The sequence below is a fragment of the Cygnus olor genome, chromosome 5, assembly GCF_009769625.2.
Source record: "Cygnus olor isolate bCygOlo1 chromosome 5, bCygOlo1.pri.v2, whole genome shotgun sequence".
In the NCBI taxonomy this organism is placed as follows: domain Eukaryota; kingdom Metazoa; phylum Chordata; class Aves; order Anseriformes; family Anatidae; genus Cygnus; species Cygnus olor.
This window is the reverse complement of record NC_049173.1, coordinates 59,592,255-59,609,621: the sequence shown is the minus strand read 5'-3', so window position 1 is coordinate 59,609,621 and position 17,367 is coordinate 59,592,255. Positions and strand designations below refer to the sequence as shown.

The window sequence follows — 17,367 nt, the reverse complement described above, 5'->3', positions numbered from 1 at the left end:
GCAGAAAACAAATTCAACAATGTCAGTGATTCCTTTCTGACCTAACTGCGTTTATTAATACTTTACTTGCTGACCTAAACCTTTAACTGATACAGTTTTCGCCATGTTCCACACTCCTCCTTATCGCTTACCAGCTCCCATCTCTGATTTTCACTGCTCTTGTGGATGTGAAATGACCAGAGGAAATGCTGTACATGCTCAGGAACGACCCAAGTTGGTTAGCAGGATTTTTACACATGGCTTCTCAGCAACACAGAAAGATGTCTCAGAGCAACTGGTAACTGACACAGTGGTAAAATTCATTTTGAAATGCACTCAATATTTTCATATTAATTATGTAACAGGAGTCCATAAGTATTTTATAGGTATTTCATTAGGCAAAGAAAACAAAAGGTAGGTATGGAAAGTAATGCTTTTTTAATAGCTGTAAATTCACAAACAGCACCCCATAAAAAGTTTAATCGATGCTCCCCCCCTTGACTTGCCTAGCAAACAATTACTGCCTGCAGCCAATTTAGAGCCCAAGAATATGGTTTCACACTGTGATGCATAGGAATGTACACACAAAATGTTAAATTATTTTCTACGGCAAGCAAAACTTTTGATTATTAAATAGCAATGAATTTTGGATACTGAACTGATACTGATGCAAGCATAGGGAAATATATTTATGAGTTCAGCAGGCTGCGGCTTTGAAAACATCTCTGTTACTGAACACTGTGAAAAACCTGGGCAATTACATTTATTGCCTGCCAGTCAATAATGGACAATTTTTCAAGCCGACTTATGTGAATATCTAATTCAATGAATATATTTAGTTAAAAAAAAAAAAAGGTTTGAGACTTTTTGAGTCGGTGAGCATCGAGGACTTCAGACAAAAGTAGCTGAGAACGCCAAGTTGCTACAAGGATCAGGTCTGGATTGGCCTTACAATCATTCCTCCAAGATGTTTTACCACAAGATCAGAGAAGCATATTTAAAACTACAGTATTATGGAAAACCAGACCAGAAAATGCTAAATAAAACAGAAACCATCAGTTTTAAGGATTCTTAAAACTAACCCTAAACATTTCAGCTTAAAGACCCCATATCGAAGACAAAACTGCAATGACAGAGAACTGTAAAAATGCACTCCCTTTCTTAGCCAGCCATGACCCTTACAAAAATCCAGTCTTTCATCACTGATACATTCATCGGCCAAAGCTACTCATAAGATTAAAAGAAAACTACGTAAAGAAAACCAGGCAAGCCTGAAATGGTTTCTTTTCAATCAGCTTTTCAAAACTTCAGTGGCAAGCAACATAACATCATCTAAGTCATTTTTATTATTTTCAAAACAAAGAACAGCTGTTTGGTAACAATCTGTTCCCAAGGATAAACTTCAGTTTTTCAACTCTTTTCTTGTCATTTTTACATTGGTTGCCAACATATTTTAGTGGCCTCAGTTATTTCATTGTTTTATAGCTACTACAGAAAATAAATGCAACATCTTTGTTTCCATCTCTTTGGAATGTCTTCTGACATTTTAATTTGCATAAATTTCAATGTTTAGCCTTTCCTTTGACTTGCACACTTAAAAAATCTGTACCTTAGCATTTGTGAGTCAAACAGATTTATAAAAGAATCTTCTTGTATTACCCTAGCTAGCAACTATGTGAGGTTGAACTTACAAAATCTGTACCTCTCAAACACACCGTTTAATTAAAGACTTTTTATTTACTGGCATGTAAGACACTACAGTGAAATCATCGTATCACTAAACAATACAGTAATGCAGGACAGTTCTGATGCTTTTTTTATTAACTGATATACAAATGGATTTTGATTCATATTAGCTTGCTTCAGGAATTTTTTTGGTCACCACCCCACTGCACAAGCACTTGGGAAAACACTGCGTATGATCAGTACGTAGATCATGCAGACAGAATTTCCTAGACAGCAGCCAAAATCACTGCATACGGGTTTTTGGTCATTATAAAGAAAATGTATACATATGCATGGAATACAGGAGGAATGTCAGGAGCAGACCTACTGCAGCTGTACCAACCGATGGATCAAGCCTGATTATAATACCCGAAAACGGGAGTGTTTGGCCACAATATTTACCTTCTTTATCTTGCACAGTCTTTCCTCTACTTTCTCCCATGTATTCTTCATATTCAAAGACAGTATGAATCAGCTGGGGTATCTCCCTTAAAAGAGCAACACTGGCACACTGCTAACAGGTGATGTGCGACACGACAGACAAGGTACCGTAGGTAGTTTCAGATCTACAGCAACGTGGGTAGGAGAAAACGTGGAAACAGGCACTGCCTTCTAAGTCTGAATCTTTATTCTTTCCAGCTTCGCACATCTTTCATTTTTAATTCCTTCCTCCTGCTTGCAGAATCCAGAAAAGGATTTTCACTGATTTAACCTCAGAATCAGACTGATGCAGTATGTGTGTGCTACATTTTGCTATACACACTCTACTACCTCGTAGAAGTAATTGTTTAAACACTATTAACAATAATCTCTTTTCACCCCGAAGTAGCCCATACTAGGCACATTTTCAAACTTCCCACTTTCCGTGCTAACTCCTCCTTTCAGAAGAGAGAAGTCAAACTGTGTCACCTGCAGCTGCTGTCGAGGCCCTCACAGGTCCCAGGTATGTTGGAGCTGCACCTCAGCCGCCCATGGGCATCAGATGCCGCTCTAGTTTTAAGAACATGACTGGCCCTTCTTGTGGCAACAATTATGAGATGCAAGTGTGCCCTTCATGTCCTGTCTTACGTGTTTAGAACTACCACTAATCAAAGTGGTTGGATCAAAGCCTGGACTTCTCTCTTATTCGCTTCTTTCTCAATTCCAGATCATTTCACTTTTGTCCTTTGTCGTAGGCCTTTTCACAGAATCGTTTAGGTTGGAAGAGACCTCCAAGATCACCCAGTCCAACCTCTGTCCTAACACTAACAAGACCTCCACTAAACCATATCACTAAGGGCTACATCTAAACGTCTTTTAAAGACCTCCAGGGATGGTGACTCAAGCACTTCCCTGGGCAGCCCATTCCAATGCCTAACAACCCTTTCAGTAAAGAAGTTCTTCCTAATATCCAACCTAAACCTCCCCTGGCACAACTTTAGCCCATTCCCCCTTGTCCTGTCACCAGGCACATGGGAGAACAGACCAACCCCCACCTCTCTACAGCCTCCTTTAAGGTACCTATAGAGAGCGATGAGGTCTCCCCTGAGCCTCCTCTTCTCCAGGCTAAACAACCCCAGCTCCCTCAGACGCTCCTCGTACGACTTGTTCTCCAGACCCCTCACCAGCTTCGTTGCCCTTCTCTGGACTCTTTCGAGCACCTCCATGTCCTTCTTGTAGCAAGGGGCCCAAAACCAAACACAGCACTGGAGGTGCGGCCTCACCAGAGCCGAGTACAGGGGGACAATCACCTCCCTAGACCTGCTGGCCACACTGCTTCTTATACAAGCCAGGATGCTGTTAGCCTTCTTGGCCACCTGAGCACACTGCTGGCTCATATTCAGCTGCCTATCAACCAGTACTCCCAGGTCCTTCTCGGCCAGGCAGCTTTCCAACCATTCATCTCCCAGCCTGTAGCGCTGCTTGGGGTTGTTGCGCCCCAGGTGCAGGACCCGGCACTTGGCCTTGTTGAACCTCATACAGTTGGCCTCAGCCCATCGGTCCAGCCTATCCAGATCCTCCTGCAGAGCCTTCCTTCCCTCGAGCAGATCGACACACGCACCTAACTTGGTGTCATCTGCAAACTTACTGAGGGTGCACTCGATCCCCTTGTCCAGGTCATTGATAAAGATATTAAAGAGGACCGGCCCCAGCACTGAGCCCTAGGGGACTCCACTAGTAACCGGCCTCCAACTGGATGTGGCTCCATTCACCACAACTCGTTGGGCCCAGCCATCCAGCCAGTTTTTAACCCAACGAAGTGTACGCCAGTCCAAGCCACAAGCAGCCAGTTTCTTGAGGAGAATGTTGTGGGAAACGGTGTCAAAAGCCTTACTGAAGTCAAGGTAGACCACATCCACAGCCTTCCCCTCATCCACCAGGCACATCACTTGGTCATAGAAGGAGATCAGGTTCGTCAAGCAGGACCTACCTTTCATAAACCCATGTTGACTGGGCCTGATCGCCTGGTTGCCCTGCAAGTGCCGCGTGATGACATTCAAGATAATCTGCTCCATGAGCTTCCCTGGCACTGATGTCAAACTAACAGGCCTATAGTTCCCCAGGTCTACCCTCCGGCCCTTCTTGTAGATGGGCGTCACATTTGCTAGCCGCCAGTCGACTGGGACCTCTCCTGATAGCCAGGACTGCCGATAAATGATGGAAAGCAGCTTGGCCAGCTCCTCCGCCAGTTCGCTCAGTACCCTCGGGTGGATCCCATCCGGCCCCATCGACTTGCGTACATCCAAGTGCCGTAGCAGGTCGCCAACCATTTCCTCGTGGATAGTGAGGGCCACATCCTGTTCCCCATCCCCTTCCACCAGCTCAGGGTACTGGGTATCCAGAGAACAACTGGTCTTGCCGCTAAAGACTGAGGCAAAGAAGGCATTGAGTACCTCAGCCTTTTCCTCATCTTTTGTAACTAAGTTTCTCCCCGCATCCAGTAAAGGATGGAGATTCTCCTTAGTCCTCCTTTTTGTGTTGATGTATTTGTAAAAACGTTTTTTGTTATCTTTAACGGCAGTAGCCAGATTGAGCTCCAGATGAGCCTTTCTAATTCCAGATGGGCCTTTCTAATTTTGTCCCTGCACAGCCTCGCAACATCCTTATAGTCCTCTTGAGTAGCCCGCCCTCTTTTCCAAAGATTATAAACCCTCCTTTTTCTCCTAAGCTCGAGCCACAACTCTCTGTTCAGCCGGGCCGGTCTAGTTCCGCGCCAGCTCGTCTTTGGGCACGTGGGGACAGACCGCTCCTGAGCCATTAAGATTTCCTTTTTGAAGAGTGCCCAGCCTTCCTGGACTCCTCTGCCCTTCAGAACCTCCTCCCAAGGGACTCTGCCAACCAGTGTCCTGAACAGCTCAAAGTCAGCCCTCCGGAAGCCCAAGACAGCGGTTTTACTGGTCCCCTTCCTGACTTCGCCAAGAATAGAGAACTGAACCATTTCGTGGTCACCCTGCCCAAGACAGCTCTCGACCACCACGTCTCCCACTAGTCCATCACTGTTTGTGAACAGAAGGTCTAGCGGGGCACCTCCCCTGGTAGGCTCTCTAACCAGCTGCGTCAGGAAGCTATCTTCCACGCTCTCCAGAAACCTCTTAGACTGCTTTCTCTGGGCTGTGTTGTGCTTCCAGGACATGTCTGGGAAGTTGAAGTCCCCCACGAGAACAAGCGCTGACGATTTCACGGCTTCTGCCAGCTGCCTGTAGAACTCCTCATCTGTCTCCTCATCCTGGTTCTGTGGTCTATAACAGACCCCCACCAGGATGCTTGCCTTGTTGGCCTTCCCTCTGATCCTAACCCATAGAGCCTCAATCTTATCATTCCCAGCCTCAAGTTCCTCAACATCAAAACACTCTAATATAGAGAGCCACGCCACTACCCCTTCTGTGCTGCCTGAAGAGCCTATAGCCAGACATTGGAGCACTCCAGTCATGAGAGTGGTCCCACCACGTTTCCGTGATGGCAACCAAGTCATAGCCTTCCTGCTGCACGATGGCTTCCAGCTCCCCTTGTTTGTTACCCATGCTGCATGCATTAGTGTAGATGCACTTCAGTTGGGCCATTGCCTTCTCCCCCCGGCCTTGCCATTGTTCCCCCTGGTACAGCTCCAACAAGCCTAATTTCAGCCCCATCCCCCTTCTTTCCTAGTTTAAAGCCCTCTCAACGAGCCCTGCCAGCTCCTGGGCTAGGATCCGTTTTCCCCTTAGAGATAGGGACTCGTCTGCGGTCACCAGGCTGGGTGCCAAGTAAAGCACCCCATGGTCAAAAAATCCAAAATTTCTGTATTGGCACCAGCCTCTGAGCCACGTGTTAATCAGGTGGGCTTTCCGTGTCCTCTCGGTACCCCTCCCTGCCACTGCAGGGATAGACGAAAACACCACCTGTACTCCCGCTCCATCCACTAACCGTCCCAGTCCCCTAAAGTCCCGTTTGATAGCCTTCAGGCTTCTCTCTTCAATATCCTCACTGCCAGCCTGGACTATCAAAAGAGGGTAGTAGTCAGAGGGGCGAACCAGGTTGGGAAGCTTCCTGGCAACATCCCTGACCCTGGCCCCAGGGAGGCAGCAGACTTCCCTACAGGTCAGGTCGACAAATAGGGCCCTCTGTTCCCCTGAGAAGGGAGTCGCCTACAACGATCACCCTTCTGTCTTTCTTGGTGGAGGCAGTCTTGAGGCGTGGAGTCGGCTTCCTCGCCCTAGGCATCCTCCTGGGTAGACTTTCTACCTCGTCCTCACCCACCAGCCTCTCAAGCTCCAGGGCCTCAAATCTGTTGTGTAAGGGCACCTGGGAAGGTGGGGCCGGTAGGGGGGGGCATTGCCTGCGAGGTCGAGCAGGGACCAGTTTTTCAAATCTAAAATAAATGGAAGTTAGGTTTAAGGAAGGAGAAGCAGAGATTCTGATGGCTTTTCAACATATTATTTTGCTACTCTCTTGATAAACTCTGAGGATTAATTCTCTGCTGTGGAAAACTCCTGCACTCTTTCAACTCAAGTATGCCAGTACTTCTTCTCCAATTTTTTTAAAAGTCACTCACAGAAGGCACAGCTTGTCTTTTCTTCAGGAAGCTGACCCTTAGCGCTCAAGAGGCAATCTCAGGCACAAAGACCAACTGTGCCACGAACACTACAGCTGCCTTAGCAGCAAACTACGTGTGTGAGATGTACAGAGATTGGTTCTCCTACACCTTGTACTTCCCAATGCTCAATGTCCAAAGCCTCCCAGTGGTATCCCACCTTGCCAGGGGGAAGGCAGCGTTCAGTCCACGGCCCTTAGGGTTACAAGTAAAATGCAAACTAGTTCAGTAAGTGAAGTAGTTCCTTCCTCAGACTCAACAGAAGGGAGTTAAAACAGTAAATAAACACCAAAATGCTTATTATTTTTAATGAAATGTTGACATGTTTGGATGTTGAAGCCTAAATTCATATGCAAATATCATCAGTATTTATTTCAGTAGAAACAACTGTTCCCAAATGACTAAGAAAATGCCAGAAACAAAATTACTCACATTCCCCTTCCCTTTATTCATCAACCTGATCTCAAGCTGGTGTATCAGATTTCAGAAAATACTCCAGTGAAGACTAGAGGCTGTCAGATACCCAGTACATTACTGGATGACTGAACTTGGCTGAAAATAAGATTGCAAATTTCTTCACTAACCACTGGTTTGAAACAAGCAGCAAGCATTCTTTACGGGCAAAATGCAGACACTCTTCAACCTCATCTAAGATTCAGGGTGCTTACCTTAATTTAAAGAGAACAGTTTCATCGAAGTTATTTCAGCATATATGAATTTAAAGTATCTTGTATCTACACAAATCCTAAAAACAGAAATAGTTTTTATGAGCTAACGGGAAATAACTCAGATCCAGGAAAGCAGTGGGAGCGTGATAACTCCTGACTGGTGGATGCATGCTTCTGGAGGCCTAATTTTTTCAGCCCACGTGGTAGATGCTTGTATAGTTTTGAATAAAATGAGTCAGAATTTGAAATCCTCCCTGTTCATTTGCCCATCCTTGCAGAAGGCAGGTATCTGCACCTATTTTCTGTCAAGCTAATCAGACAGAACATTAAAAGAGCAACCTGAAATCGCTGGTTTCGTAAAACCTGGGTTTGTATTTCTGGAGAACAGACTTCTGCCTTTCTGTACATCCTTGCCACTGTCCTCCACGCAGAGGTGGATCCAGCAAGCCACCTGTGCCCTGACACGCTCAGGGCCCTCGTCTCTGTGGTACCTCCTTGGGCAGCGCCAGCACCCGGCCTCCGAGCGCCGTCCCGAGGCGTGCACGGGTGGAGGCGACGATCCTGGTTCTTTTTGCGCAGTTTTGGGCTCTGAGGTAGCTGCCATCCATCGAGACCCCTGGGCCACAGGAGGTGGCACTGGCAACCTTGCAGCTGGCACGGAGTGCTCTCCGAACCGCTCAGCCAAAGCTCCAGCTGCGAGATGCAGCCACTGCACTGGAGGCGTCATTATTGGGTTTGAAATTACTGTTAATTAAGGTGCGATCTTGCTGTGCTGGTGTTCAGCAAACACACAGGAAGAAACAGACCTTTCCCTGGGAAGTTTACCACTCAGGCTAAACAAGCAAGCACAAAGGATGACTGACAACACAGCAGGCATATTTTAACATTTCCAAACCCTTATTACCCCACTGCAGCCCCTCCGATGAGTTGATTAAGCTGATGGTCAACACAGCCGTGAGCAGCGTGCCTTCTCTGCCGTGCTCACACAACGGTGTGGTGTGTCTTTGCGGGCTGGGAGATGGTCCTCTGGGAAGAGAGCAGCTTTCCGAGGCTGCCGCTCAAGGCCACGTCCATCGCAGGGGCTGTGGTCACGCCGCGTCGTCACCAGGAGCTGCGCCAGGCCGGGTGATGGAAGGATGCTGCCCTACACCGCGCCTTCGCTCCTTCCTTCTCTGGATCATTGCTTTTCCCTTTCTTCACAGATACATTCAGTTTGTCAAAGTGCTGCTTAACCCAAGGCTTTGCATTCGTTAGTCTGCAACATGCCTGCAATCGCAGTCACCTACTTCTGATCACGGTGGGCACCGTGATTTTATTCTCAGCGCGCCTGTGCAACAACCTGAACCCAAACAGAGGTGGCGGTGAAGGCATGCTGCAGAGACTAACAATTAACAATTAAAGGCTTCGCTTTTTAGCCTCCATGCCCCGAGTCCCCTGCTCTGTCCTCACACAGCGATACCACACTGGGACATGAACCAAACAAAAGAACAAAATATTTGTCTGTGGGTAGGTATGCACGTACATACAGAACTTTTGCCACACATACAAATATTCCCCGGTGGAGAAAGCTGTAGTAAAAATGGGGTGGAACAAATGCTCTTCCCATCGCTTAAAGCATCACCTAACGCTACTTGGACTCCATGGCAGTAGACCTGCTATATGAGCCATTCACATGACAGTAGCAGGCACAGAAATCAGTAAAAGCATATTTTTGTAAGAGAAATACAGACTTACATGCAGCCTGGCCTATGCAAGCATGCAGAAGTTGACCTTCTCAGACAAAATTAATGTTCTTGAATGAAAATCCAGCTACGTGTCTTGCCCTGACTCCAGCGGGAGACAGCACTCCCCGTGCTCCGTGTCACTGCAGGACAGAGCTCCTCATGCTGGTCAAATCCCAGTTTGTGCACCATAACAACAACAGCTCCTGATGGACACTGGATAGGACTCGTACAGTTTTACCTGCAATTTCAGCCGCAGCTCTTAAACCCATTAACCACAATGGATTAAGTACCTCAGCACAACCACCTGATTGTCTAAAATGCCCACACAATACCCATCAGTGACGGATTTTTCGCTTTGTCTGCTGCGCCTGCTATTATTGCGGACTTTGGCTTGGTACTGATGCAGCTCCTCACCTTCCCTCCAAGCCGCAGGCCAGGCGGTACCCACAAGCACGTTTTAAAACCTGCTGGATCTCCTATGAGTGAATACACCCAGAAACGGGGCAGCGCTTGATCCCTACAGGCCTGCGAGGGCACAAGCACAGCGCGGGTGCAGGATGAAAATCCCGCTCCTGACACCAGTGCCCCGGTGAGGAGGGACTGCGCTCCCCGTCAGGAGCAGCCCTGCTGTTAAAATTCAGGCAGCAGAGACCGGCTGCCCCCGCGCGAGGTACATCTCGGTTCGTCGTTCAGCCGCGGGGCAGGAGTCTGTGTGAAATCCAGGCGGACTCGCCGAGCACAGGTGAAAAGCCGCGGGTCAGCGCGCGGCACGGACACAGACCCGGCCGCAGCACCCACAGGCTCGGGCTGAGGTACGAGGTATGAGGAACGAGGACGCCAGCTCGGCCAGCTCACACCCTGCCAAGGAGGACCCGTCCTGTATTTCGGCCCTAAAACCGACACGGGATCGCCGCACGTTCCCGTCAGCGGAGCCGCGCTCCCCTCATTCCTGACACCCGGGGCACGAACTAGCCCAGCCGAGCACCGCTGCCGGGCGCCTGCTGCTTCACCACAGCCCCAGGGGCGCGTTTGGCCCCCGGGCAGCGAGGCCCGGAACGCGAAGCGGAGCCCGGGCGCCTCAGCCACCCCTCGCCCCCCAGCCCCCGAGGCCTCGCCCAGCCGCCCGCTCCTTACCCTGCTCCGCCCGGCCGCCCGGGGCGAGCGCGACGACGGCCGCCAGCAGCACCACGACGGCCCCGGCCAGGCCCGGCCGGCCGCCACCCGACGGCGGGGCGCGGGGCGGCGGCGCGGAGCCGGGCCCCGGGGGATGCGCCCCGCGCCGCCGCGCCATCGCCGCGCCGGGCTCTAGAGCAGGGGCTGCGCCGGCAGCAGCAGCAGCGGGAGGAGGAGGAGGAGCGGGGGGCTCCGCATGGTGCCGGCGGCCGCAGCCGCAGGACGCGCTGCCCGTGCCCCTCAGCGGCCGCGGGAAGGCAGCGGCGGCGGCCGCGGGCGGCAGCTCCGGCACAAAGGGCTCCCGGCGCCGCCAGCCCCGGCCCCGCTCCCCGCCCTCCGCGGCACAGCGCCTGCCGAGCGAGGGGAGGCGGGGAGCGACGGGCGGGGGCGGCGCCGCCGGGACCCCCCCAGTGCCCGCTGGGCGGGAGGCGGCGGGGCCGGGACCAGGACGGGGAGCGGGGCTCCACAGGCAGCCCCCGCGGTGCCTTCCCCCATTAACGCCTCCGCCGAAGGCGAGCCGGAGCCTTGCTGGTGGCGCCGCCCGTTCCCCGCAGGCCGCCCGGCGCCCTGAGGAGGCGGAGGCGGGACCCGCGCTGCGGCACCTCAGGAGCGGAGCCGGGACGGGCGCCCCCGGGCAGGGCCGCGCTGAGGTAAAGCGGGGCCGGCCGGGCACAGCCGCAGCCCCGCAGGGGTCCGGGGGCGACGGGTTGGTCCCGAGCCCCCTCGGGCTGCCAGCGGTACGGCCGGGCAGCCCCTGAGGGCCCCTTGGTGCCGCTTTACTCGCTTCTCCCTCACATCGCTAATTCACTCCGTGCAAAATTAGCTCCCACATGATGACTACTAATGATTACCCACAAAGAAAAGATGGCAGTTATACGGCTGTTGTAGTAAAACGGCTAGCTTACTCATCACTCCGCTTTATTTAGGGCCAATGCATTTACTGCAAGGCCCTCTAGCGGTACCTCTCACTGTCTGTGTGAAGGCTCCCGTGTAAAACCCGTTTCCCTATTTTCGTCTTTTTCTAGCTTTTGTCATCAGAACCTTCATAGACAGACAGATCCATCAATAAGTTAGCTTTGACAGCGTTTTCTTCTGGGTCTAGCTCAATCATCATAGTCACTCTTTTCCACTATACACTATATAACACTTCTTTTTTCTCTAACATTTTTAGTTGTTTAAAAGGACTTAGAGATGCATATTTCGCAGCATGGTGAATTACTCTTACAGCCAGTGAAAATTCACTGAAGTTTTACCAAGAAACTGTAGTTAACTACTTCCTAGACCTACCTTTCCTGATTCTATTTATTTTCACTGGACAGAAAGGTAATTTCAAGCCCTTGGAGGGGTATCTGTGCATCCACACTTGGTGTTGGAATTTGCTGACTTACATACAGGTTCCCCTAGAGCATGCACACGCTCTGTATACTTGATAACCACACTTTGACTCACGCTGCCTTAATCCATTACTGTATGTGTAAGTTACTCGCATTAATGTGAATCTGCTATCATCGTCAGGACTGTACAGCTTTGTGAGTGATAAGAAACAGTAGCTTCTCTGTTGCTTCCCAGAGAACGACCATCTCTCCAGCTGAAAACCAAAGCTGATTCATTGATAAAACAAAGCATGATCCTCGGCCAGCTTGTCCCACTACAGTTCTGTAGCATGTGACAATTCCATCGAGTCTGAAGGCTTTTCCTTGAATGAATGCTATCACAACTGCAGTATAAATTTGTCCTGTGCAGTTAGTGCTGGAGTCTGGGCCAGATAACCACCTCCTCGGGTTGCACAAGCGGGGCATGCAGAAAAAGGAACCTTCAGGTTTGGCTACACTAAAGGCAGATTCCTGAGACCCTGCTAAACATGCCCTGCAAGTTACTAAAATTTAAAATTTCGAATCAAAGAAAGCTTAGTGAAATGACTACACCATAGTTTAAGAGTTGGAACCATTCACATGATTTTTCCTTGCCTTTACCTTAACCCAGCCCGGATCTAACACAACAACAAAGAAAGCCACCAAAAATCATCTGCTGCAATATATATTTTAATTCAAAGTGAATCTCGACAGTAATACACCATAAATTCTTATTTTGACACTCACCAAAATAGTCACCTGGAAAACCCGCTTTTTGTGACAAAGTACAGAAGGCTTGGTCACATTTAAATCACTGAGAACTAGAAAGAAATACTATCGCAAACTGTAAGAGACATTACATCCATAAAAAATTTTCCCAGTCCTCATATTGTAATATTGCACAGTGCAATTGCTACATGGCGAACTAGTGTAGCATAGAAATCCAAAGCAAAAAAAAAAAAAAAAAAAAAGAAAAAAGCCACAAGTCTACAAGTTGTTAAACAGTAACAGTTCAAACTTATTAATCAAGTCTCTATCACTGGGTAATTCTAGAACAAGTCTTCCTACAGCTTGCAGTGTGATTTAACTTTTACTTAACACAAACCAAGTTAATTAGCAGTAAAAACAGAAAATTTAAAAACTAAAACCAAAAAAGTTAATACAGTAGCATATTTGACCAATAAAACACCCTGAAGTAAAGTTAAAAACTGAACACAAGAAAATTCATATAAAATCTTGCAAATTAAAGTAATATGCAGATATGCAATTCTGTAGTCATGCAGTGTTTTATTTAAAAAAGGCATTAAAACAGTAACATGTATAAATGCTTCTCAGAGGATGACTTTTTTTTTTTCCTCCCACAGAACAGGCCTTCTGCCTGAATGCTTTTTTTCTGCAGTTGGGCCCTGGACACTTGGACTTAAAAGAGTCCATTCTCTCAGAATGTATTGCAGGACTGGGGAAAAGTCATCCATTATGTTGAATTTAAGCTGTGGCAGAATCCCAAATATGTCGTCCACTGAAATGCAGACATTTCTAAACTTACAATACGTAGAAAGAGCAGCAGATCTAATGTGGGGCACATTTACAGCAACTTTTTCCTGCACACGGCAGGCTACTGTTGTGATATACAGATAATTGTGTCAATTTAACAAGCACAGTAGCTTAAAACCTTACGCACAGTAAAAAGAAAGTACAGTAAATACATTAGACCAATGAAAATCCCCATGGCCCCGGAAAAAAATGCAGTATTTTTTGTTATCACAATACAAAATTCATCTACTCCATTTGCATTGGTGATTTGTGGTGTGTCCATTGCCTGCAATGGAGTAAGCACCAGAAAAGCGTCAATTCCCAACACAAGGGAGTTAACAGAAAACAATCTGCTGGACCATATAGTACAAGTTTGAAGTGGTAAGGTGGATATCCAATTTGAGCATTTTCTTGACTCCATATATCTAGGCTTTATATATGTGTTGATAAGATTTCAAATTAATCAGGATACTCCTAGTTTCTAATGCATACTTTATATACACATTTATACTTGTACAAAATGCATAGAGCTGATTACTAAAAACACTGAAACTTTTGGGAAAAGTTAGGTTTCTTAATTTTCAGTGTGATTAAAAATGTACTGCTGGTATTTTTGTTTGTTTTATGATCTAATACTGTTGTATTTTAGTTATTACTCAAAAAATAAATCAAATATAGGCACATTTATTTCATTCAGACATTCATTAAATAAAACACTGCTTGTGTTAGTGGAGTAAAGAAAAAGTTTTACCAGTTATTAGCTTATTGACAGAGTTAAAACTCAAATGCTTTGCACTCTTATTCCAGTCAACATTGCAAAGATTGTATTCCAGATTTTGTTTTAAAAAAAAGTTAAGTCAAGCCTGCAAGATGCAGCTGCTTAAGTGTCTACACAATGCCGATATGAAAACATAAAAAAATTAAGTTACATCAATACATCCATTTATATGCAGTGATGAGCTCAAAGTTAATGGAGATAAAATACTGATGCAAATAACACACCCCAAAAAAACATATGCAATCATCTTTCATCATTTACAGTATAGTAGTTACGACACTTCAAACATGAAAACAAAATTAAAAAAAAAAAAAACAACCCAAAACCCGGCTTCTATTTCATGTAATTAGACTTGTACAGAAATCAGAAGGCTAAGAAAGAACTAGTTAATCACCTAAGTTCACAGCTATCTGAAGTGGCAATCATTATATAGCAGCTTATCTATGATACATTCAAGATAAATGATACAATTTATTACTTGCCCATAAGCTAAAACACAGCCTCAGTTTCATACCTTCTTTAAATCCCATCTCTACACTACAGTATACTTGAGGTCTATGAAAAAAGTAGCTACCTTTTATAGGAAATGGATGATTAAGTCTTTGGTGCTGCAAAAGCAACTTCATTTGAACAAAACAAAAAACAAAAAGACACACCTCCTAAGGAAAATAAAAAGAATGCAAAAAGCATGTAATTTACGTCCCTGACGGAATGTATTAAATAAGCAAACACCCCCAACAGGCTAAAACAAATACTATAATGTAAAAAGACTAAAATCTCTCCCATGCATAAATGAAAGATTGCACACAAAGAACTCACATCTTTTCAAGCTTCAATAGTAAATATTCTGCTACTAGTTATTAAATACTGCATGGTTTGCTCAAGCTAAGATGAAACCACATCATGAATCAATGAGCACTTTGCTTTTTCTTTCATTATCTAGTTAGTCATGCCTACTGCACCTCTAAACATTTTATTATATCCAATTAGACAAACACTTTCAAAATAAACTACTTAGATTGTATTGCAGTTCCATTTAACAGTATGAAATACTGTGTCGTGTGTCACTACTCAATGGCTACTGAATCAACTTTCCTTAAGCACTACTAAAGTCTTTCCTTGAAGCTAGATCATTCTGGGAAAAAAGACAGCAAAATTCAGCTACCGCAAAACATGCTGCCTTCTCATAAGGAAAAAACACCAAATACTAAAATCATACCACACAAAACCCAAAATGAGCAATACGCTATTAAAAATCAGCAGATCTGAATTTTTAAGTGCTGCAGTCCTCAACATTGATATATAAGTAATAACATTAACAACCTCAAATATTTAAGGCACTATGTGTGGGAACGGTTTACAATGCAGCTGAGATTATTAGGACAACAACATTTAAGAGCAATGTTTAGGCTTTTTTTGCCCATGCAAAAGACACATGCAATGTGAAGAACAACAGCTCAACTTTTAGGTAAGTGACTCAACATTTAAACACCAAGATACGTAATACAAACAAGTTACTTCTACACTGTACTGCTGACATATGTGCATCTGTTGCTCTAATTCTGTACACTGAATGGCTTCCCAAATGTAGACGTGTCTTGCACTAGTTAGAAGGCAATTTTATAAAAAATAGCAGGAGCAAAAACAGATTTCTGCTCCCATAAGTCACCTGTCTAAAGTTACTATATAAGAAGATAACATGACCAAAGACAAGTTATACCAAATGTGCAAAACACATTAAAAGTGAGTTGTTTTTTTTTTTTTTTTTAAAGCTCAGAGTTGTTTAAATTGCACCCAAGTCTACATGATTCAAAAAAATAATTTTCCTGTTGTGCCATGGCTAATATTTAATAAATACCATGTTTCTTCTTAAATCAAACTTCTGTGTCATTGAGCTTCCTCAATATACTTTATTTGAGTTCTCACATAAATGGATACTGGCTGAGTTTGGTTGGACTCAATGGAAATCCTGTGTAAGCAGGTGATGCTGCAATGTACGAATGTGGTGGAAAAATTGGTTTGTATTGAGTCTGATGAATGGTTGGGGAAGGTAAGAGACGGGGGTTTATGCCAACTGGAACTTGGTGAACTATACCACTGGGATGAGATATATTGTACGTTGGATGTTGCAGTAAGGGTCTTGAGGTACATGGTGAGGCAAGGAGGTGGGCAACAGGCGCAGCAGTATTAAGGGGTGCTGACGATGGGTACGGAAGAATAGCAGGCTGTCCTCCGAGGTGGGTACTTCCAGAGAGATGCGCGTGCACGGCAGTGTGATTTGGACTTCCTTGTGGAAGGGAGAAAGCATGACTGGCTACGCTCCCTGGGATGTAGGCCTGCTGTCTTCGATGAGCGTAGTTCCCATTCCATTCCTGCGGCCCAGATCCAAAGTGCTGAACCTGTCCGTACACAGAAATGGACAAGTCTTAATATTTTTAAGTATAAAGGCAGTTTGAAAAATGGAATAATGCACTAAAACTAATCAACTTAAAATCAAGAGAAATATAGAGACAGGAATAATTAAATGCTTAAACAAAAAATATATTAGCTATTTAGATAGTAGCACAGACAGGAAATCTGACAATAAGAGATGATAAACAGAACACAAGTTATTTTAATGCTCTTGCAAAAAAAAAAAAAAGATAATATGCCATGCTGGGCTGTTTTAACAGAAATACCATGTATCACATGAGCAAGGTGCTTATTCCAGTCTACTCAGCACTGGCTTGGCATCAATTGGAAGTGCTGCATTCAGTTTGGGCACCATAATGAGGCACAAAGAGGACAAATAGGAGAGAAATTTTAGAGGAGAGCAGAAAAAATAATAAACGGATTGAAAATATCTGAGACAACTAGGCAAACAGAAGTCTAGGGCTATGATCACAGGAAGATGTGGCAATCATTAACAGTTATAAAGACAGACTAAAAATCAGTTACTCTCATTAAGTGACACAGATCTGAAACTACAGAGGGCATCTACCACAGAAGGAAGGCTCAGCATAAATTTTTGTAATGAAAATAACATCCTACACTTTCTGCTAGAAGCCTGAGGAGCTGCAACCACTGAGAGATTAAAAATTATTACTATGCTGATCACATTAAGGTTTACTTAGAATTAATTAAATCAATCCTGCATGATTATGCAGAAGGGGAGATTGTGTCACCCATCCAAATGTTTCTTACAGTCTGAACTATTCAAGTCATTATTGGTAAATCCTCTTATCTACATATAGCATACTTACATTTAATATTTGACTTACAAGTTAATATCCCCTGTTTAAGACTTACACAAACAGGTTTCCTCTTTAAGACTTGCACGAACAGGTACTTTCTTATATTAAATGCACCTCCGGATATCTAACCAAAAGCTCAATGCAGCTACAGC

General features: G+C 45.6%; 2 protein-coding genes across 6 annotated transcripts in view; both read right to left on the bottom strand.

Moving 5' to 3' along the window:
• KIAA1549L (KIAA1549 like) overlaps window positions 1–10,392 on the bottom strand; it is a gene marked incomplete at its 5' end in the record, with an annotated part of 125,276 nt that extends 114,884 nt beyond the window's left edge. Inside the window, one exon of the mRNA XM_040558181.1 lies at window positions 10,281–10,392. Coding sequence (XP_040414115.1) covers window positions 10,281–10,392 — 112 coding nt within the window. The remainder of the gene's footprint in view (window positions 1–10,280) is intronic.
• Window positions 10,393–12,343: 1,951 nt separating this feature from the next.
• The window catches only part of HIPK3 (homeodomain interacting protein kinase 3), a 72,943-nt gene continuing 67,919 nt past the window's right edge, over window positions 12,344–17,367 (bottom strand). For all 5 annotated transcript variants that reach the window (XM_040559707.1, XM_040559706.1, XM_040559708.1 and 2 more), the window contains exon 16: window positions 12,344–16,381. In XM_040559707.1, coding sequence (XP_040415641.1) covers window positions 15,905–16,381 — 477 coding nt within the window. In that variant the 3' untranslated portion in view covers window positions 12,344–15,904. The remainder of the gene's footprint in view (window positions 16,382–17,367) is intronic.